The 24339-nt window shown below is 36.9% G+C and overlaps 1 protein-coding gene and 1 long non-coding RNA gene across 3 annotated transcripts; one reads left to right on the forward strand and one right to left on the reverse strand.

The window, feature by feature from the left end:
- Window positions 1–7712: 7712 nt before the first annotated feature.
- Window positions 7713–19977, forward strand: LOC143412490 (uncharacterized). Its single transcript, XM_076873338.1, has 5 exons — window positions 7713–7861; window positions 17507–17558; window positions 18370–18525; window positions 18760–18855; window positions 19047–19977. Exons 3-5 carry the CDS (start codon window positions 18412–18414, stop codon window positions 19284–19286), a joined length of 450 nt encoding a protein of 149 aa, XP_076729453.1. The 5' UTR covers window positions 7713–7861; window positions 17507–17558; window positions 18370–18411; the 3' UTR covers window positions 19287–19977.
- On the reverse strand, window positions 9406–12870 carry LOC112431500 (uncharacterized). 2 transcript variants are annotated; one of them, XR_013093003.1, is made up of 8 exons: window positions 12550–12870; window positions 12034–12073; window positions 11842–11888; window positions 11485–11529; window positions 10612–10641; window positions 10082–10150; window positions 9801–9875; window positions 9406–9421 (listed from the first exon to the last, which is right to left on the reverse strand). It is a non-coding gene; the product is annotated as an uncharacterized LOC112431500 (long non-coding RNA). The 2 variants fall into 2 exon arrangements; XR_013093002.1 differs by lacking the exon at window positions 9406–9421 and having other exon boundaries at window positions 9626–9875.
- Window positions 19978–24339: the final 4362 nt, after the last annotated feature.

A 24339-nucleotide genomic window follows, 5' to 3' on the forward strand; every position in this document is an offset into this window, starting at 1 on the left:
CCTACAGAAAAGTGGATCTGCGTTGAACACAGTTTCTTCTGTTTCTTCTAAGCTACGATGGATAGTAACGACGACACGCTTGAGACGCGGTCAATATGCTCCAACACCTCACGTGCCAGTCAGCGCTCTTCAGCCAGTGCCATTGCAGCCAGAGCACGGGCAAAAGCAGAGGCTGCACGTGCTCAAGCACTATTTGCACAAAAAGAGGCAGATATGTTAAAAGCACAAGCATATATTGAGGAAGAACAACAAAAAGCAGCAGCTGAGGCTGCTAGGAAGAGAGCAGAGCTGCAAGCCAGTTTGCATACCTTGAGGCTTGAGAGCGCGGCTGCAGCTGCCATTGCTGAAGCGAATGTTCTTGAAGCAGCTGTTGAAAACGAATTTGGGGAGTTAGATCGGGTTAGCCTGAAAAGTGAATACGTTGAGCGTAACCCAAGTCCTGAACCTCACCAAAACACACAGCTACCAGAACTCATGCCAACTCTGATGCACCAACTACCAGTCGACAGTGATGAGATCAGCAAATACAACTTGCCTGTTCAGAGAACATCCAAATTGAGTCAAGATGCCACTCCCTATTACCCTCGTACTCAAAGCCCCTGCAGGACAGCCCCGTTCAAGCAAGAACATTCACACAGCTTAAATCCATCCAGGGATACCTACAGACACCAGACACAGTCACATGATATGAGACCATACAGCAGTAGCTACCAACCGCCTCAGTCTCATACAGGTGCTGCCAGGACTGACGAGCCCACTTCATCATCGACCACAGACTTGGCCAAGTATCTAATACGGCGAGAGATGATAAGCTCTGGGCTGTTAAGGTTCGACGATCAGCCAGAAAATTATTGGGCCTGGAAGCAATCTTTCCACAGTTCTACAGAGGACTTAAAACTGACGTCAAGAGAGGAGCTTGATCTGCTATGTAAATGGCTGGGACCAAAGTTATCAGAGCATGCTAAGAGGATACGAGCAGTCCACATACGGTTTTATTCCGTTCAGTTGTTAGTTCACCTGTAGTTTTTTAGAGTGGCCATTAGAGGTCACCCCACCGCTTTGTATGAGAGAGACTATGGGCAGGGAGAAACGTGGGCAAGGCACCTGAGCTTTTCTGCTCCAGATTACCAGCAGAGAAGTTGTCATTCCGTGAGAAGTGTGCGTTAATGAGCAACAGAACACACACACACACACACACACACACATGCCCACGCACCTAAGCCTGTATGCAATACCTGCTCCTCTGACAATCCCTGTTACCTTCAACTGTGTAAATGTAGCTGTTGCTGTTCTGAGAGTCTATTGTGCAAGTGGTGTGATATGCCCATGTAGAAAGGACGGCACTGCAACGCTGGACTTGCCCTTACTCTGGGCTCCCTCTTTATTCTGGCAACTGGTACAAAGAAAACAGCACAGTCTTCATTAACAATGTGCAAAGCAACTGCAACATTCAGTTCACCAGCTTGGGAGTTTTTTTCCTTTTCTTTCCAAACATAACACTTAACAAATGACTAAGATATATTTATACAACACAACATCAACAAAGTCTTTCTTTTAAAAGTTCTAGCTGAAACCAAACCTGTGATCGTATAGTAGCAATATTATTTATTTATTTTTCTCCTTTTTCCTAACCAACAACAACAATAACATATAAAAACAGCTTTTCTATTATAAAACAATCATCATTGTTCATCTTTTTTTTTTCCTATACAACAGCATCAATTAAAACTTATACTTAACAGCGCCTACCTGGTACAAAGAAAACAGCACACAGTCTTCATTAACAATGTGCAAAGCAACTGCAACATTCAGTTCTGTTAAAAAGAATTAGAGCAATTACAATCTCATAGAGAAGCATTAGAGCTAAGTGCAAGTCAAAAAGCACCCAACTAGCTAACGAGTATTAGCTTAGCATGCTAACTAAAAATGCTACTCGTGAATAAAGTTACTACCCATGCATCAAAATGCCTGTAACTTTCAGGATACATGCTAGTACTGCTTACAATCAAAATACATGTTGACAATTACCACTATGAGAGTGTTTTCATTAATACAATTACAAAATTGACAACAGTATCGCTCACTAGCACCTACCACCAGCTTGGGAGTTTTTTTCCTTTGCTGAGGCATGCGCTGTGCAGCAATTTGGAACCTTAACAGTTGCAGTTGCTGTGTTTGTCCACCAGGTGGCTCCAACTATTCACAAAGCACATCAATTTTGAGGAAATTCATTAAGCTATTTTCTAACTCTGTTACATCAAGTCAATACAAAAGTCTGCACTATCCTCAGTGTCTTCATTGTCTCCCTTCTGAACATTCATCCGGGCCTTGAGCAGTGTTCTGGCCGACACTCCGGGGAGTGGTAGCGGCAAATCTGAACTAGCACCTTACAGTCCTCCCAGTCCAAGCTATCTACCCAACATAGATATTGACATTTTCATATCGGAATTTATCCTGCAACATGAACCATGGGTAATGGAAGTATCGATATTTCAGGATCGCTCTGCACATCACTACTCCTCAGTTTTAGAATAAGACAGTAGACAGCGGTGAGGAGGAGAGTGCAAGTGCGTCACAAAAACACGCAAATATGACTGCAGTCATATTTGCGTGTTTTTGTGACGGGTTAGGTGCTGCTTCATTTACGGGTGTCATGACACCCGTAAATGAAGCAGCACCTGACTGCAGTTTAAAGAAGAAGCAGGTGCTAACTGAGAAGAGATTCAGCCAATCCAAGCTGAGGCATTTGATTTTTCTGAATGTCAACCTGCACTGTGGACATACAGTTTGGCTACTAAGTTTGGTTCTGTGGATTTCTGTTTTGTTTTTGTGTTAAATCAAAATTAAAAGTTTAATTAAAATATTACACAAATGTAAGAATGCCTGCTTTTGTAACAGAACAAATACACAAAATAAGGGAATTATAAGGCTTCTCATAAAAACGCTAAATGCAAAAGGTTTTATCAACACACAAATCATTCATATTTGCCAAGTAAAGATAAAATATGAGGCTACAGATGATAATAAATTAAGAGCCAATTGGTAGCCAAAAGAACCGGCTCTTCTTTGGGAGCCATGCCACAAGAGCCGGCTCCCATCACTAGTTTATACAGTTTGTAATTGAGAGACTGCTCCATTCATTTTGGGCATATCATTTTTGAGCTGGAAGCCCAGAAAGCTCCTTGGTGCTTAACAGGCTAAGCTCCAGTTTTTAACCTCAAACAAATGGTCAGACTTAAAGACTCAATCAAAAGCTAGAAATCGCTCCCCGTTTTGTTATCTCCCATAACCCACCCACCTGTCCCGAAAGCTATCTCGGATCTAGTACCCTCATAACTCTCTTACCTCTTCTGCTACATGCCTTTCCTCTTTTGAATTTACTCTAGGGTACCAATTTCCACTGTTCTTTAAGAATGAGATTGAGCTGGCAGTTTAAATCATTCAAAGCACATGCAGCATGCCCAACGGGTTTAGATCCATACGCAGGTTGCTTTGTGCCACAGCCGGTAGTGGCAATATGTTGACCGGTGTATTGCCACTGCTGACCACGACAGAGACGTGGTTCAAGGATAAAATAAATAGCAGTTTATTAACAACTATTTAAAACATCCCATAAAAGCATTAACAGGTGGATCAATATACATATATTCTAAAAAGTTCAGAGCAGAGGCTTACCAGTGGGTGACAGAGATGCCAAATGAGGACGAATAAAAAAAAAGAGAAAATCCACCGATAAATGTGCAGCACACTGTCACACACTCACACTCTAGTGCAGCTCAAACAAAGGTGTGTAGTACACCAAGGGTCCCACCACCAAGACACCCCAGTCACTTCCACTTCAGGCCCTCTGCATCTAAATAAAAGAAACAAAAGAAAACTATAATGGATTCAAAACAAACTCGATATACACCCCCTGTGGCTAGCCCAACCACAGAACACACTGGTGATAGAAAAGTAGCTAGAAAACGGGCCTCCTTCCAGTGGTGCAAAGCAAAAACAAAAGGTTACAAATCAAAACATTCAAAAACCAAATATACATCGGAATGAATTAACCCTGTGCTCGAAGCAGACGGCATCACAATATCACTCCAAATCGTCATCCGTCCGACAATTCTAATTGGATACTTCGGTCAATTAACATGCACGTCCGCAGGCTTCCATATCTGGCATGTATGGCGCCACTGTTCTCTGAATTATCCACTTCTATAAAACTGGCAGCAACAGGGAAAAGAAAATCCCAAACAGGAAAAGGAAGGCAAAGCAGCAGCACTTCTGTTCTGTTAGCTGAGCGTAGAATAGAAAAGGCGTAGCGGCCCTGCTGTAAAGCTACTGGCCGCCCACTAAGGCCCACACTTCCTGCAATACATAATGAGTGTTTACTAGAAAAGAAAACAATAAAAGACAGATTGTGAAAAATCAGAGTTACGTACCAATTAAACGGCGTCACCCGATTTATTAACACAGTGGATCATAGGAGGCTTCTGCACCTACGACCTATAAACAACATTGGTTTACCACTGAGTGAAATAATGTACGCCCTGCACCGAATAAACACATACCAGCCACGATGGAGGCTTCAGGAAGGTAATCCACGGGTGATCTCTGTAACACAAACAACAACCAACATGAGTACTGCCAATTCAGGCTGAGGCAACAACAACATGTACGCAGCTCCTACCTGTAACACCGGGAGAAGTCAGGTGACCGAAAGGAGATAACAGGTACACGATTCGGGGATGCTCAGATGGCCACTATTTATACTAGTGCCCCCTAATGCGCCTGACTAAAAGTGGGATCAACCAGAACATTTAATATTCCTTCTGCCACATTAGCAAGGCCTGCGGGCATGATGGGTTGTAACAGCACTTTTATTTCTTCTATCTCATGCATGAGAAGGGACGTCAGACACGGGGCACTGAGAGTGTCTCTGACAATGAACAGTCCAGCTCCTCTTTTAAACACAGTTGCAATACACAAGGCCTTTCACCGTTGTTGTTCACAACTTAGATCTAAAAAAGGATTCCACTTTCCACTACCTGTTCTCCCCCACTCTGGCTTCTTCCTGTGTGAATGCCCCCCCCTCCCCACAAGAAAATTAAACATAAGTCGCTCAGAAAATATAAGTAAACTTAGAATATAATTTTAAGGAGATTCAAACTGTCCAAAAATATAAACCCTGAGCTTGAAAATAAAAAGCATCTGGACTTCTTTAAGTTGTTTGAAGTTGCTAAGGTCAAATGGTGGAGAGTCCCAGATTTAAATGCTGTGGGAGTGTTCCCCCAACAGGGACAAAAGGACACCCTAATGATCCTCTACCTAATCACATGAACCAAGGTGTGAAAACGGGTGTAGGTAGGTCACAATCAGCCAAGGTTTCGGGTGAGCTCGTTGTGAAACCTAGCCCCACCCTATCATATGATTTCCTGAGATCAGATGGCCCAAGATGTGAGTGGGCATTAAGTGAATAGTAACCTCATAAATTGCAAAAAAAAGTGCAATAAACTACAGAAAAATTTAAAATTGTTTATGGTTTTTTGCATATAGTTCTAGTTAGAGAAATTTAAGAGGTTTGTCCCTCAAAACTGTAAATACAAAAAAGTTGCACAAAATAGTTTCCAACCACAGGAAATTTATTTTGAGTGTCTTAATAGTTTTATTTTTGAGATACACCAATTTTTATATACTGCAGGAAAAACAAAAGTAAATATTATAATGCAAATTTGCAAAGAAAAACCAGCATGTGTATCAAAATAAACTATTTCCAGCAGTGCAATTTGAGTTCTAAGCATCCCAGAAACTATACAGAAAAGCATAAAGTTGAACATGACTTTTAAAAACACCGGTATAAGCTTATAAGGCCCTGAAGGTTAAAAAAAAAAAAAAAAGCCTACATTGATGTCACTTCTGGTTTTGGGTAAGTAATGGTGGACATGCGATAGTTGTGATGATGCCTATTCCAACGTAGGAAGTGTTATGAACTAGGGCTGGGCCATATTATACCGTTCACGGTAATACCGGTATAATGTTAGGCAACGATAGGAAAATGAAATATCGCGATAGAATGGGAGTAAAACGCGCATGCGCAGTGCCTTTGTTTTCATACGCACATGGCCGATTGTTGAGTGAAACAGATGAATCAGAATTGGTTTGTAAAAATGGTGCAACTTCAGTGATGTGGAACTTATTTGGTGTTTGTCCGTCAGATACACGACAAAGCACATTTTTTTGCAGAACAGGCAAGCGGCCGTCGTTATTGTCGTATTTGTCGGACTAAGATGCTCTTAAATCTGGGAGTAATCTGGGTCCTAAACTCCGTATGCTTCAGGTCAAACAACACTGCAGCATCACTGAGCGTTAAAAACTGTCTAAATTCTTTCATCTTTAATAAAACGATCAGCATTGCTGCTTTACCAGGTGTAACTATAAAGTTTAACTTCCAGGCATCCATGAAAACAAAAGTTATTACATTTAACGGAGTTAGAAGTTAGCAGGAAGCTAGCAGAAGTTAGCTCGCTAGTTTTGCTAGTTACCTAAGCATGATATTGCATGTTCTGACTGAGAGATTTCTGAAAAAAATCAAACGTACAGCTCTGCTATCACTTCCAACATAAATGAAGACAGGAAACTAAACAGCAGTGACGTTTGTAGGGTTACTGAAGTTGGGCTAGCTGGTATATAATGATGTGCTACGTGATCGCTAGCGACACAGCTATATTAGCATAACATAAACAGTGAAGCTGGAGGACGAACACTAACACTTTTCCACTTATAAAAGTTAACGTTAAGGTTCTTCATGGTTAGAGACAAATGCAATCGCATGGCAGGATGCTGTAAACGGACCAAACTTCAGTCAGGAGAACAACTGAGATAATCCATCCACAATACGAGGTTAGTCATTAATATACTGCAACATGGGAATAGAGCAGCTGCCAGAGAATTCAACATTAATGAATCAATGGTACAGAAGTGGAGGAAGCAAGAAGAATGAGTTTAATAAAGTTTGATTTATCTGACTGCTTTGTTTTGCTTAATGTGCCTTATAATCCTGTGCACCTTATGGTCCGAAAAATGCGTACTGCACACTGCAGTTTAATGTTGCAAAGCACCTCTTTTTAACTTCAGTGGATATTATACATGGTTATGCTCAGGATATGTCAGCCCATTTCTACTGGAAATGCCTTTTGGTTAAACTTTCAGCAAGGAATTTGCATTTGCACTGTTACATTTTTATAAAGCTTTAATGTACATAAAAACCAGCTTCTTGTTTAAGTGAAAATAAATGGAAGGTTGTCTTTTTGCGCTAGTAATGTTGTGGAGTTGTATTTTGTCTCGCATCAATTATATCGTCGGTTATATCGTTATCGCAAATTTTCAAATATATATCGTGATAAATATTTTTGGCCATATCGCCCTGCTCTATTATGAACAGCTGATCGGATCGGCAAAGCGTGTTTCTGGAATATTATGTTTTTGTTGCTGCAAGTGTTTTTTGTGCAGTTGTTGCAACACTATATGTGTAAGAAACCGTGACCTACACTGAAAGAAGTGATATTGTCTCCTTTTAAATATAGCATATTATATTTTGGTATATCTTTTCAATTCAAATGAGTAATTCCTGTCTACATATATAATTCGAGTAACTCCAGAATACATTCCCTGCATTTTAATCCAATTAATTTTAGTTAATTAAATGTAGCTCAAAATGCTTAAGTATGTTTTTCATAGCCTCCTGCTGGGCCATTTTGCGCATGCGTTAGGACAGGCCACCATTTTGCACGCGGACTGAAGAAGCGGACTCTTTGTGTGCTGCAAGCGGGCTCAAGTTAATCGCACAACTTCATATAAAGGTGGTCTAGCTTCGGTAAGTAAACCTTTTACGGTCGTTTTTGTTTTATTTTTTTACCTCAGTCAAAGCATGTTGACTCTTTAAGACGTGTGCACATGGAGAAAGAAGTCTAAGTAGTTGTACACCTCTGAACTTTGTCATGAATTTGACTTAAGCTAGCTATGTGCTCTATTAGCTACTGCTCTATTAAAAGAGTAATTGTATTGATGCGTTAAAATGTCATATGTTTTTAGCTTAGTTCTTGTGGCACACTTTGTACTAACAAATTATGGAACGAGGCAATTTCTCTGTAGTTAGCTGTAAAGTTCACTGTACAGTCGCCTGCGGTTTTAAGTTGAGAAATCGTCCCTCCCGCCACAACATTGGCATTAAGGAATAGTCGGGCGGGGGAGGGGGCTTCTGAACGCACCTGCACAGTCAGGGGTGCAGTAGGAAATAAGTAGGATTGGCATTGCACAACGTCTTTTGTGCAGAAAAAAATAATGGTTGTAAACTGTGGAGGAGAATAACTCAGTGGTTGCCAAAAATGTGAGATCAAAAGGCACTGAGAGTGATGTTTGTCAGAACTGAAATTAACTCAGAAAAGAAGTTGCTTCACTTGATAGAGCTGTTGAGTGCAAGACCTGTCAGCAGTCTGGTTTAGCATTTAAAGCCTCGCTACGTGCTTCCAAACCGCTGCATTTAATCTCAGAGAAAACTAACACAGAGAAGTAAAGCAAGTGTGTAAGTTCATCTCTTTATGTTTGCATAGTATTTTCATGTTGAGCTTAACAACCGACCCATACGGTAAAAAAATATATTTTAAAATACATTTTGAAATATATTTCAAAATATACAAAAAATGGCCAAAAAATATATGTGCTAAAATACATTTTAAAATATATTTATATATTTAAAATGTATTTTAGCACATATATTTTTTGGCCATTTTTTGTATATTTCAAAATGTATTTCAAAATGTATTTTAAAATACATTTTGAAATATGTTTATGTATTTTGAAATGTTTTTTAGCACATATATTTTTTGGCCATTTTTTGTATATTTTGAAATATATTAATAAAATATATTTCAAAATACAATTTAAATTTATTTAAAATCATTCAAAAAAATATAAATTTAACCCTTCATATATTTCTAAGAAAACACATTCACATGTAACATCTGAAAGAAATCTTTATTTGATGTTTAAAACATACATATAGCATATCAATCAAGCAAGGGATATTCATTTTATAAGTTTATTCTCATTACATACTCAAACATTCTAAAAGAAACACACACACATATACATATATGTGTGTGTGTGTGTATATATATATATATATATATATATATATATATATATATATGTATATATATATATATATATATATATATATATATATATATATATATACACACACACACACACATATGTGTGTGTATGTGTATATGTGTGTGTGATTGTATGAACATAAGTCAGCATACTTAAAATGTAATTTCTTTTCCTTTTCCAGCAGTCTCAGTTCCCCCAGCTTTCACGGCATTCCTCAAAGCCCTTCTGGACACGCTGGGAAACCCCTTCCTTACCGCCACTGTAACAAACAAAAGTCACAGTTCTATTACTTTTATCAGAGTTAAAATAAAAATGTGATTTATGTTAGCTGGCTTCATTTAGCAAACAGATATTTCTGTTTATATAGATACAGATATTAATACAGATATATTTTACGCATAATTTTACCTCTTTTTTTTCCTAGATGGGAAGTCTATCCAGTTCACATTACAGTTTGGTCGTCTCTCCTTACCTTCCAGCATTCATAAATCTGTTGACCTTCTTTGTCTGAGACCAACCACTACAATGCATCATCACCTATTTGTATTGGTAACTTACTTTACAACCTATTTTAATGGTTGCAAAGTAAGTTACTTGTGCTGTATGCAATTTTAGATACACAGAAAGTCTTCACTTACTATATATGGCTGTCATAGTGTCCTTATCAAGGGCAGTTCTTCACTCTGCGCCGATGTCCGTTTTGCTCTGTCCTCCTATAAAAAGCATGAACATTTGAGTGTTTGACTAGTTTTAGATTTCCAAAAATTTGATATTTGTACAACTAAACATTTGAACTACAATATATGCTATTGAGCGATACTTTTATGGGTAATTTTTGGTAAAGAAACTGGTGACAGAGTTGTAGGCTTTTTAAAGTACTATTAGCTAACCATTTGAACTGACTTTCAAAGCTGATTACCTTTTAAATTGCTGTGGATCAAAACCTCCAGTGGGAAGGCGGCCATTAGAAGAACACGCACCATTGAACCTGAAAATAACAAAAACAAACAAAAAACAGAACAATATATAAGAGTCCGGTAGGGTAATAAATCTCTTCTGAAGCAATATAGTTCATTTTGGGTGAAAAACAAAACATTCCTCTAAAATATATATACTGACATCAGCAATCAACATCATGATTGTAATTATTTCCTTTTTAGTACATCTACTGCTGTTTGCATGTGTCAAGCACTACGACTGTATCTATGCATATAAATTCACCATATATATCCAGCAAAAATGTTTTGTTATAGTCAAAAGGAAAACAAACAAAGGCATTCAATCAGAGGTGAGAAATTAATTGGGAATATGAATTATAGGTGAACTATTCTTTACCTACTAGCAATCAAGCTTCTTTAACCAAGAAGCTTGAAATATTTGAATGTAAAATAAAATAAATAAATAAATAATAATAAAAATAACATGATGTAATTAAAATGCACAACTTACATTAAGGAAATCTGCATTTGTATCCACAGGCTAAAAGTAAAACAGTAAATGTGTTAGTGATAGTACAGGTATTTGTAAAAAAAAAAAAAAAAAGAGGCAGTAACTGTGACGCTTCTAGTGGGATGCTAAATGCAGAGATTTATATTTACAGTATAATACTGCATGTACGGGTAACTGTGTTGTGAACTGTAACTGAATATTAGAGAATCTCAGAGAAATTAAATGTATTTATTTTTTTGAATTTATCAATCATAAAACCGTCTGTTTTGAAGGCCTGTTACGATAGCGACTTTTTGTTGGTCGGTATATTGCCCCATAAACAATTGCGACAAGTTATGTCATTGTCATTTTAAGACCATTTTATGTCTTTGAATGTATAATCATAATATAACACCATAATAATGCAAGATCTACACACTTTCAATTGACAAACCAACATCTAATTCTTAAAGTATTTAGATCATTGAAATTAGGAATCAAAATATTAGATACCTTAAAAACTTGAATAAATAGTAAATTTTCTAACAAATAGAAAACAATGTTATTTAATGTTATTGTTTTGTTATCATTATATTTTATTTTTGTAAATATAATGGCGGATAAATTACATCATCAACAATTATTGAGGTCATGTACATGTATTGTGTGTTAAGTCGATATATCGATTATTGTGATAGGCCTACTGTTTTTGTATCATAACGAGCTTGTCAAACATGCATGACCACTAAACAATGTCTAAGCAGTAGTATTGGTCTGAATGACAACAAACATAACTAGTGTTTTGGAAAATCTGTTAGAAAACAGTTATTTCAATAATTATGATTAGCATGTGACACAGACACCGCATAAAAAACTACAACAACAAATACTTACTTTAGGAGGATGGGGGAGGGCAGCATGAGGTTGAGACTTTGACATCTGTAAAAAACAAATTCATGTATTACAAACAAGTCACTTAAAAATACATTAATGTGGCAGACTGTTCCCTGTTCAGATGCAGTGTATAAGTACAATCAGGGCTGTCACAACAATGGGGTGGGGCCAAGTGGCTGCAACCCTAGGTACAATGTGCAGGTATATATAATTACATATAATATATGTGAATAAAGCAAGAATCTGTTTAGGTTAGTCACTGTGCTGACTGATGCTTGCTAGGTTTATATGATTGCAAACTGCACAAAAACAACAACAGCAACAACATTAATGACAATGACAAACAAAATTACTTACATTTATGTAAATCTCACATTAGGAAGATCTGCATTTGATTTCATGGGCTGAAATAAATAGGCAGAAACATTACTGCTAAAAAAAAAAAAAAAAAAAACTCTAAAAAGCCTAAAAATGACTTAAAAAGCAAGGAAATATGGAACATTGTAATTAGCGAACATTAATAAAGCATAACTGTTCTTTGTTTCTAACCTTGGTAAGTACTCTGTAGCCAGAAGGAGAGGTAGGATTTCTGTGAAAGCCAAATTAAATGTGAATAGGCTTTGATAGTTATTGAGAAGGCAGAATAATAAGAAAAGGCAAAAGTACGTCACAATATAATTAATTAAGTTACATATTTTGATTACCAAATTATGGAAGCGTGGAGCTGCCACCCAGGCAAAAGAAAAATAGAGCTGTATCACGTTATGACGTGAAATGTTTATTGTTCTAACATTATGCTTTTCATGTTTGTATAATATAATATCACGTTATTATAATATACATAATTGTCACGTTCGCACAATATTGTACGGACGTGATAATTATGTACATTTTTCGTACAATGTTGTTCAAACATGTTGTTCAAACATGATAGTATATTGTTAGAACGATAAACTTTTCACGTTATAACGTGATATACTTATATTTCTCTTTTGCCTGGGTGGCAGCTCTACGCTTCCGTTCCAAATACACGAGAATAAAGTAATATTATATGGGAAAAGGCACCTGCTAGCTTGATGATGGAGGCTTCTTAGACTGGCCACCCGCCTTGGCTTCTTGTCGCCACTCCACGAAATAAAGGTCCGTTTCCTCCATGCCGGCTAATTATTCATCCTCATTAAAATCTCGTATATGTTCAGTTGGCAGAATTGAGAATTTTACATCTTCCAACCACTTAATTAACGCGAACATAATCGGCTTGTTTCTTCCCGTCTCCTGTATCCGGCCGTTCCTCTCGCTGTCAGATTTCGCGCCTCAGAGACGTCGTTATTTTTCAAAAAAAAAAAAAAAGAAGAAAGAAAGAAACAGTAACAACTACTAAAGAGAGTTTTTGCACGTTCATTGCACATTTGTGGGAATGTTTAAATATTTAATTTTTATTAATTACTTTTCATTGTATCTTTATTTTTTAAACCACCGTGGCAATGCGCATGCGCATACACTCCTGCACGCAAAGGGCTTTGGAGTTGACGTAATGTCGCAATGCATTGTGGGAGCGCAGCACCATCTTGGCAGGTCACGAATCAAAACAAGATTGCTACGAACCATTCTGAAACGTAGCTCAAAAGAAAATGACGGTATAGAGACAGATTCTGTCCAGATGCAAAGAGACGGTACTTGATTGTTGAAATGTGGACCCGTATGAAATATAGCCGTGGAGTAGAAACCCTGAAGACCAAACCGCTATTGACTTAGCATGATCTACTCTCATACCTTGTCTGTGGAGTCAGAGCATACACGGCACACCAATTTCGCAATTATAAATCTCTGGAGGCGCACATCCAATTCACCAAGGACTGGGTACAAGATTTGGCTAATTTTAAGCCTCCACGTTGTGAGTACGCCGTCATTCAAGCAAAGGTAAGTCAGCTTGAGTACTGCGAGTAAAATGCGTTTGATTCCCCCCAACATTCAAATTAGTGCTAGCAAAAATTCATTCGTGAGGGGGAAATTACAGTGAGAACATGTAGAGGCTCTGTTAGAGGGATAACATAGTGAGTTCAGTGCATTGATGTGACATTGTCCTGAAGGATTTAGTTATTCTTTATGGTTAAAGAAATTGCCCTAATTAATTCATATTTATTATAAATAATCCTAATTACACATCTTGCTTCCTTGTTTGTGTCCTGTGTCACTAAAAATACATTCTGTTTTAGTTTTATACATTGATTAATGACCTGCAGAATCTGCTTGTCATATTAGGTGTCCATAGTTGTCACTTAAAGTCGAACTTTATGTTTTCTCCCTCTTGAAAGTGATTACATCCTTGCATTACATACTTTAGGTTCATTTTTTGCTGATAGGTTTCTAAAAAGAAACATGCAGATTTAGAATATAACATGCAGCGTTCTATAGATGGATACATAAAAACACTTTATTTGTTACATTTATGATAAATGGATTTGAAAGTAAATAAAACACATTTGTGTCGGCCTTGGCTTATTAAAGTTCTTGTCTTTAAATGAACTTTGTCTGTGTGTGTTTTAGGTCCTGCACTCTTAAAGACTGAATTGCAGCATTGCAGCCACAGGTCATTGTGAGCATCACAGGGAAGGTTGAAGCCGCCCACTGCAGCTGTATGGCTAGAGTCGTGGAGACTTGCAGCCATGTCACTGCTCTTCTGTTTAATGTAGAAGCAACAGTGAGGATCTGTGGCACAAGGACTGTTACAGATGAACCTGCATACTGGGTTTTGCTGGGTAATATGACCAAGATACAGCCAGAGGTTGGCCATAAGATAGACTTCTCCTCTTCAGCTGCCCAAAAAAAAGGTTCTTGATCAAAACATAAACAGACCATTCGTTGTGACAGGTAAAAGAAGCCATCCTCAAAAAAGGAAAGTTCCACCTGCTACTGTGGAGGAGTTGGATCAACTGATGGGACAATATTTTTCCAAGCATAGTTCTGTTCTGAATAACCCATAATGTTTTAATTTAGGGGGCCATGTAAATACTTTGCATTTACTGAATATGTACTTACTAAATACCACTGTTCAAAAGTTGAATAAAGAAACAAAGAAATGTTTGCCTATTTTTAATTAAAAGCACTTTGTCGAACATCACATCAGTTACAATGTAGAAAAAATGTTATGTATAGTTTACAAATGACAAAATGTTCACATAAAATCATGACAGCATTTGTATAATATCACCCACTACTAGCAATCTGTAATTTACTGTCTCTTTTGAAAACTTATCACTACATAAACAGCACAAGACTTAAAAGTATTTAACAAGAGCATTTTTCCCTGGTTTTACTATCACACTGGGGCACATGTTCACCAAAACGCAGCAAACCTTTGCCATCTTATCCAGGAAGGTCACCTTTTTATCCTCACATGGAAGAAGTAATCTGATTGGCATGGTGGTATGTAGCATGTAGTTTGAAGCAGGGATTTCGTAGTGCCCCATGTGTAGTGTTGGAACCCAGTCAGGATTTGTTTCATTCATTTCATAGGCTGGTTTGTTGCAATAATGCCAAATAATTAGCAACTCTATAAATAGAAGGTAGTTCTGCATGTTTGTTCTAAGTTTGTGCTATTGAAAATAAAATTAACAGGCTATAAATAATAATATGAACTTATTTAGAACTTACCTGAATGAAAATACTGGAGCACACCAACAGATATCTGTGGCTGGTAGAGAACTGAATATCAGCTCGTCTCGCAGCTGCTATCCAGGCTAGACGCCTTCTTTTGGTAACATCCAACACATAATCTCCCTCATGATGTTTCCAGGTGAGGAAACAATGAAAAGAGAGCCTGTTTTCAAGCTTATTCCTTTGTCGGTAGTGCAATCTAACATTACAACCGACCACACAGCAAGCATTTGTTTGGCCTGCTAATATGGTGCCTTGACCAAAAATCCTGGCTACGCCCCATCCCGTAAGATCACGCTCCAGAGCCCTATTAACGTACGGATCTAGAAAGAAGACGCTGCATTTTTAACTCTGAGGGAGATGGAGAATGAGCCTATTTCCAAAACAGTGGAGTGTGTTCCTTTAAGTACTAAATTGTATATATTGTCAAAAACTAAAGTGTACATAGCAGTTGTTGTATCTTGTTTACTGTATCACTGACAGATAATTTCAAAGTCAATGAACGCTACATTATAGTGAGATATTGTGTAATGTGAAATACTGTAAGCAAATGAATAAACAACCTAATTCGTGATAGACCTTTGACTCTGTTTTGTTTGAATCCAACTGTTTTTTGCAGATGTGCATAAAACATGTTACTTTTAGTATTGTTATCATTATCATCATTATTGCACTAAATAAATTTTAAATAAAGGATACTTTGATATACATTCTACTGTAAGGTTGGAAATGTATTTTCTTCACCCTAAAATATGTTTTGAAATGTATTTTGGTTTGAAAGAAATATATTTTCAATTTCAAAAATATATTTTTTTGGAGCATCACAAATACAAAATATATTTACCATATATTTGAAATATATTTTGGCCAGGAAAAATGTATTTTTTTACCGTATGGGGATGTATGGAGCCACAGCTGGACTGGCTGTCGGAGTTTTGTATTGAGGGGGAAAGGAAGCGATTTGTTTTATACTTCAGCTAGAATGAAAAAAGACACAAAGCTGGAGTTATTCGGTGTCTTCATGCTGAACAGCTAAAACTTCTTCCCTCATTCTCCCCCCTCCCTCTCCTGTTGCTACTTCAATCATGAAACTGATCGATTATCAGGTGATCGGCTTTTCTGTCGCTAGTCTCTCTCATTTGTTAGTCACCCAGTTTGCGCTAGAAAGAGGAAAACGGCAGATAAACAACAGCAGCACGTTTAAGCTTGATAAGCTGTTGCTAGAATTTTTTTAATATTACTTCTAGTATCCGCTTATGTTTTCTGGAGCCACAGCCGTAATAGCTGCTGGTCATGATAGTTTGGATATGTGGTGAGAAGGAAACATGAAGGTGAAACCAGGAGAAGTTTTTACTGAATCATTAGAGCTGAACAGGTAATGAAGAAACAGGTTTACATTTTAGGTCACATGAATGAGTTGAAGGGAAGTTATGAACTGTTTATGAGAGACAAATAACACCAGGATCCTTTTCTATGTAGCTGACATCTGGTAACTGTGCAGGGGCGGATCTAGCAAAGTTTTGCCAGGGGGCCAGGTAGGGCATTAACAGGGAAAGGGAGACACAAAGACATAATTTCTTTCTTATTCTCATTTAAAATGTCTAGCTTTTAATAAATAATTATTCTAAATCTTACTACCAAAGTGGTGATCTGGTTAAATGTATAGAGATCCATTATTGTATGTAGTAAATATTAAGTCTAATATATGCCCTAGTAATAGTAGTACATATAGCACTTTTTCCTTTGGGAAGGTACGCTGCCTGCAACTGTATTGAAGAAAAATGTTGAATCAAATTATTATAGAAAAATAATTGATTTCTGTGCATTAAAGTAGATTACGTCAATTAAGCATTATCAGGCGAAGGGTGCGGGGTGGTTTCCTAATATTTTTGCTGGGAGTTGGCAGTCCTATTAGTTAGTTTAATATTTCTATGTACTGTTTAGAATACCTGAATAAGGAGGATGGTGTAAGTTTTTTTAGGTTGATCAGTATTGCTGAAGTATAAAATATTTTGGGTGCAGTGTATTTTTTGCATACAGGTATAACAGAATAGCTTGAATGTTTTGTTTTTAAAACTGAGTATGAACTTATACAAAATGCAGCAAAATATTTATAAAAACAGTTTTATTTATTATAAAATACACTATATCGGATTCATATCGGAATCGGCAGATAATCAAATTTATGATATCGGTATTGGACATAAAAAAGTGGTATCGTGCCATCTGTAGTTTGCACAGAGGCACAAGTAAGATTTGTTTTGTTACAAGGGAGTATCATGAAGTAATGCACTAATGGCTTGGAAACGGTAATTGTTTGTCTTTCTAAAGTTTATTTTTTTTATTTGTCTTCCTTTTCTGGCAGATTTTCTTCCCCTTATGTGTTACTGTTTATTCAAGAAGATGGTGTTATTTTGGTAAGTACATGCAAATTCCTTACATATTTATCACAACAGTATTTGTCACAGTATTGCAGGGACAAGTTTATCTATCTCATCTTAAGGGTTCTTGTGATTATTAATATTGATATTAATTAATATCAATTAATATATATGATTAAATTTCTTTTATCCAGGACAAAAGAAAAAAAAAACTTGCGAAAGTGAAATGAAAAACAGGAATTTAGTTCTTGTGAGTTAAGAGGATGCAGAGCATAGGGTTAGATGGAGGTGGATCATTCACTGTGGTGATCCCTGAAGGAAACAGCCAAGAGAAAAAGGATCAGATTGCAAAAAAAAATGTGGTTTGTTTGCATACATGAGTCTTTACGGTACCCACAGGACTCCTGAAGTATAAGTACTCTGAAGTTTGCAGAGCAATTTCAGAGATGTTTGGGGCTTACATGGCAAGCATGTTTTTAGTTGCACATCTAAATTTTCTCTGCTCTCTGTTGCTGATGGCAGAGTTCTGCCCCGCTGACCTCACAGGTGAGACACTCCCACCAGTGGACAAAGAGCACAGGAAAATGTGTTGCCAACCACCTGAAACAGACAAATATCTGCTTTTTAAAACCCTTTAAACCCGTTAAATGGACTGATGCCATTCATTTCTTCTTTGATTAACAGTAGTAACATCCTTCATGCACTGTATACTAACCCATATGATAATCATGCTTTATGAAGTGATGGCAATTGCATTGTAGCATTTAATGAAGAAATAACAAAATAATCATACCAATGATTAAGCACCAGTCTTCTTTTTTTCTGTGTGTGTGTGTGTGTGATACAGGTAAATGCTGAATTCCAGTGTATTACAACACTTCAACTGGAGATGACCTTCGCGGCACAGTTAGACAGAATTACACCTCAGTTGATGACAGTTTTCCAGAAGAAGGGCGGTGTTTCTGGGCAGAAACTTGCCCACCACTTGCAGATCATGCAAGAGGTAAATCTGAATATTGCAAATTCTATTTGGATTTCTTTTGTCTTAAGTGGCAGGTCACTGGTGAGTCCAATAAGCCGTTTTAGGTGACCAGCCAAGCAATTTAAATTTTGAAATTTCATATATAAATTTTATTTACTATGTTTGAACTGACATATGATAAAAATTTACTTATTGCGAATGTCAGACATTGTTCTTTTTTCCAAATTGGTTTAATCAGCAACTCTCTTTAAACAGGCTGAAAGTGATGTTAAAGTGAAAAGGGAAGCAGTTCTCAGGGCACTTTGCCTCTACCTTGGTGAAGAGGACGGAAGCCTTATTCGGGAGTTCTTTGTAAGTCATTTAAGTCATTGTAAGCAAGTCATCTATACACACACTTTTTAGATAGATATCTGTGTGTGTGTGTATTACACACACACACACACACACACACACACACACACACACACACACACAAATGACTAGATTGGAATTTAATTGTAGAGTTAATTGTTTTTTCTTTTACCTTTTTATTAAATGTTTAGGACATTGAAGGAGATGATATCCAGAGAGACCTGAAGAAGCACACCATGGGCATTTATGTCATCAACAGGGAGGATGGACAAAATGGACATTATGATGACATTGGAATATTTGTTGAAGGGGAGATAGTCATGGACAACATTGGATCTCTGGCCCAAGCTTGTGCATTGATGCTTGGAGTAATCTATGCACTAAACCTAGCCTTCCCCAAGGAATTGAAGGACTATTATGAATTCATTTAGAAAGTGTTGATGGGATTCGATGGTGAAAAGCTCTCCCCCAAAGTCTTTGGGCTGAAGAGCAAAATTGCTACTGGATAGGAAGATTTCTAAAATAACACATCAAGAGAATGCTGTTATGTAAATTACCAATGACTGGTGCTCTTGTGAATAGGAGTGAAACTCTTGTACAACCATCATTTGTTCTGTGTTATGTTTCGATTGAACATTTTAACTTTCAATAATGAATGTTTCACGTGTGGTACATTTGAGTAGCTTGAAGAGCAACTTTGTAATTATTCAGTTATAGCTGCTGCCCTGCGTATAATCAGTGTTAACTCAACCGGATAAAAAAAACAAAAAAAAAACATTCATGATTACCACACTGCAGCACACTGGTAACACTTTAAAGACTATTAATTGTTTTGAAGCGAGTATGTTAGGTCAGAAAATATGTAAAACATTCAGAATCTTCAAGGAAGGACTAGACTGGAAAGACAGTGGTCAATAAGCAGTAAGGAAAACACAAGTTTAATTTTAAGTCTAATTACCTTATTAAAATGCAATTTCTAAATATGGATCGCAGAACAGCAAGTCTGAAACTGGTTAGTTTGTGGATGCATCAGTTTCTAATTGTGATACATTATACTGCTGGTAGTGTTTTATTCTTTTATGTAAGGAGTTTGTTTGTTTTTTTCTTTTTTAGAGGAAGAGAAACATTTGTTAACATTTCTCTTGTCTGTTGTTTCTGTTTTGTTTGAATACAGCTTTTCAAAGCTACTAGTTCATAGGCAAAAGTTTTGTAATTTGTATTATACAAATTGCAGCAATTTCCCTTAGAGATGTGGATTCTTATTCTGTTTGCAACAAATTTTGCATTAATAAATGATGTGAAAGAATGTTGTAGTTTTCATTATTGACGTTTTTAAAAACTACAAATCAGGGTAAGCAATATTTTTTAAGTAAACTTAACTTAATTGAAATAGAGAGAAATTAACAATTTGATTGATTTGAATAGAAGTTTGGGACATAAGTGTAAAGGAAACAAATTATTCTGGTACATTTAACACGACCTTAGTTGGACTTACTAATAATATTTGACTAAGACGTATCCACAACAGTTAAGTTAAAGTAGCTTAAAAATATATGTTGGTTTTACTCGCTTAAATTAAATTCAGTGTACTTAAAAAATATTTCTGGATTCAAACAAATTTATTTCGTGCAACCACTTGTCATAAAAAAATTTAGTAAATTGAACAAAACATTTTTTTCAGTGTAGGACTTTTATTTTATTTTCACTTGCTAAATACGGGACAGATTTGACTGGGGAAAAGAAAGGGGAGAAAGAAAGAGGGAAAGAAAAACAGTGGGGAAGAGGGACGGGGATAAAGGGCAAAAAACAAAAACCAACAAAATAAGCAGACAAAAAATACACATATCAATCACCTGGATCACCTGTTGAGAAAGAAAAAAGAAAACAAGCATTTAACAAGGGATAAACAACATCACGATGATCTATGGGAATATAATAGTAAATACTAAGTGTTAAACATTATTGTGCAGCACGTAAGATCGACAGCGCACAGTGTGCTTTGAGGTAGGAGCCAAAAAGGGTGTAGTTTGTGTGTGTGAGCACCCGTGTGTACACCTGTGAGCATGAGCGCGCTTGTATTAAAAGGTTCCTTCATGTAATGATCTGCTAGAGGGTGTGGGGAGCCACAGCCCCGTCCTCCAGGGTATGAAGCAGGTATGGAGGAGATCAAAACTCCAGACATCCAGAGGCCCCCAGAACACAGGAGACCAAGGAAGACCAACAGAGGGGCAGCCGCGCCACCATCCCAGAAAGAGCTGAGGAGAGTCCCAGATGAGGGGTCACTCAGCAGTTGCCGAGCAGAAGCCAGGGGGGGTTGCAGGTTCTAACCAAACTTAGAATATAATTTTTACCAGATTCACACTGTCCAAAACATAAACCCTGGGTCAGAGATCAAGGATGGATGATACAGTTTGTAATGGTAAATGTCCTGTATTTGTATAGCGCTTTTCTTAGTCCCTAAGGACCCCGAAGCGCTTTACAATACTTTCAGTCATTCACCCATTCACACACACATTCACACACTGGTGATGGCAAGCTACAATATAGCCACAGCCGCCCTGGGGCGCACTGACAGAGGCGTAATCCCTCCAAAACCGTAACAACTTAATTTGTTACAGCTAATAAATATAAGGAATTCTTCTTTCTACAAGAACAAAGTTTCTATAGAGATAATATCTTAGTGTCTGAAATGAATTTATTTAGCATTGTCTTACATTCTGATCAGTTACATATGCCTGATTTTCATATTCTCACGTGTAAATCATGAAGATCTAGATTAGATTAGATTAGATTAGATGAAACTTTATTAATCCCTCGGGTGGGTTCCTCCGGGAAATTCAGTTTCCAGTAGCAAAGCACCGAAAGAAGTTGCATGTTACAGATACATTAAGCGGAATGAGAGTAAGGATATAAGCATAAATACACCATATATACACATATACACATATATAGATACAGAATATACAATATGGATAAATAGGATTGCTCATTTGAGTGAGTATATTGCACAGTGATTATTGCACAGTCGAATATAAGAAAACAAAGACAAAACAAAAAACAAATATTGCAAATATTGCACAGTGTATCTGGCAGAAGTCATTAATTAGTTTCCCACCTGTTTACTTGACTCCATCCTTACCAAACTATTCAAATGTGTCTTGTGTTTACAAGCTTTTGTACACTGAATCTGAATGTTATGTGTTTTTATGGTTGCAATTTATCTCAGAATTTATCTCAGAATCTAGTAGAGAGATCAATCAGAATAAAAATCAGAATCTCTGAATTTGAAAAGGGCCAAAGCTTTGATTCGAACCCGGGCGGCTTCTCTCAGCCAGCTTATCCCAGTGAGCTAAACCGGCGCCTTTGTATATGTGAAATTTTCTTTAAACGAACTATTAAAATACTACATAGAATGTAGTTAATCTTAATCAAGTACAAAACTATTTGTTATTTTGTCGTTGCTTCATCTGTGATGGATCTACTGTCAGTTTTAATAATTACCATTAGTTAAGTTAATATTTTCAAAGGTGCAATTTCCTTATGGTGATAGCTTCTGTGTTATAGCAACTCTAAAGAGCCAAAGTAAAAGTAAATTAAAGTATCCAGCCATCCTCATCTTACCTTTGGGTGGATGGGAGCATGGTTCTGCAATCTCTGGGGATATGTAAATAGAAAATTGTCTATGCCACAATGCAGTGTCACTGGATGACGGAAGTGCAGAGTGAGAATGTACGGTTCTTATGAGGCTTAAAATGCGAAAGCACAGGTGCTTTGTCATCAAAGCCAAACTGTCTGTTTAGCTGGGCTATTATTTTTTTATAATCACTGTCTACTGCTGCTAAAGATTTGAAATATCTTTAACCACCTTTTGCTTTGAGAGGTGTTTTTTATTTTTGTCTTTTTACTTTATCAATTCCAATTTGAAACTTATTGTAATTTAATTTTTTTAATATGTCTTTACAGAATGCGTCAACCAAACTAACACATTTTATTATAGGTGGGTTTGACACAGTCAAAAGGCCTGTAGCAGTTGGTGTGGTTATGCTGATAACTTATTTACTAGCTGTTACTGGCAGTTTGGTCAATATCATCTTCATTGTTTCTGACAAGCAGTTACATAAACCAATGTATCTTCTGATTTGCAATCTTGCCGTTGTTGACATACTGTATACCTCTAGTGCCACTCCAACAATGATCGGGGTTCTTCTTGCTGGTTTTAATACCATATCATATGTGGAGTGTTTAATTCAAATGTGTGTTTTCCAGCTGGGATCAACAATGGAGATGTTTTCTTTAACAATTATGGCATTTGATCGATTAATAGCTATAATTTATCCTCTTCGGTACCATAGTTATTTAACAAATACACGTATAATGGTACTTACATACATTCTGTGGATTGTTGCCTCTGGTTTTGTGGCTGCTTCACCTGCAATAGTTGTCCCTCTCCCTCACTGCACCTTGAGGCTTAGGTACACTTTCTGTGACGCTGCTGCTGTATTACGAACCACTTGTGTTGACCCAGAGAAATATTTCAATCAAGGTGCCAGTAGGTTATTTTTTCTGTTATTTTTCACATTCGTTTTCATTTGTCTTTCATACTGTGGGATCTTGTTTTTTGTGAAATTATCATCAAATAATGACAGAATGAAAATGGGAAGCACTCTTGTGAGTCACCTGATTTGTGTAATATGTTTATACTGTCCCATTTTTATCCTTGCTATTTTGACCAGGTTTGGTGTGGTATTAACTCTTGAAGAACGCCAAGGTTTATTAATTGGCACCATCCTCGGTCCATCTCTTGTAAATCCTTTTGTGTATTGTCTTAGGACAAAGGAAATTAAAAATAAGATTTTTAAGATACTTAGAAAGGCTAACACAGCTAGAGTCTTGTGAACTGTGAGTACACTTACTTTTAAAATGGGCAGAAATGTTGGAATATTCATATGCATTTTTTAAACTTTGTCCTGGTCAGATTTGTGAACTTTTGAGTCCTATTTATGTGAGAAGAATCAACCTGTAAATCATTACACTTACAGTCATATTTAAAAAGTAGATTGAAGATTATTTTCTTACACAACAAAATTTTGAAAGACAAAATGTTCCAATTCACTGTGGCACATTTGAGTTTTGGATTAAATGCACTGACGGCTCAAAGAGCTTACGATTCAAGTAGTGAACAGGCAATTTCTCTCATTTATTCTTTATCATGATTATTTGTTGTTGTTTGTGAGCGACACTGTTTGACACTAACAATTTATGAAGTAATTACTGTGTTGTTTTGAACCAAAATAATGTTTGTCATTAAATTCTGGAATGCCTGAGAAGAAAAGGTTAACCCTTTACAGCCGATCGGAGCGGGCACGCTCTGTTTTGCGTAACTATTTTTAAATCCCGGTAGCTCTGAAACCAAGTAAGCTAGCGCAATAATTTTTTTTGCATATGAAACTGGAGGAGTTGTACTTACATCTTATGCCATCAGCT

This window comes from Maylandia zebra, linkage group LG14 (assembly GCF_041146795.1).
Source record: "Maylandia zebra isolate NMK-2024a linkage group LG14, Mzebra_GT3a, whole genome shotgun sequence".
NCBI classification, from domain to species: domain Eukaryota; kingdom Metazoa; phylum Chordata; class Actinopteri; order Cichliformes; family Cichlidae; genus Maylandia; species Maylandia zebra.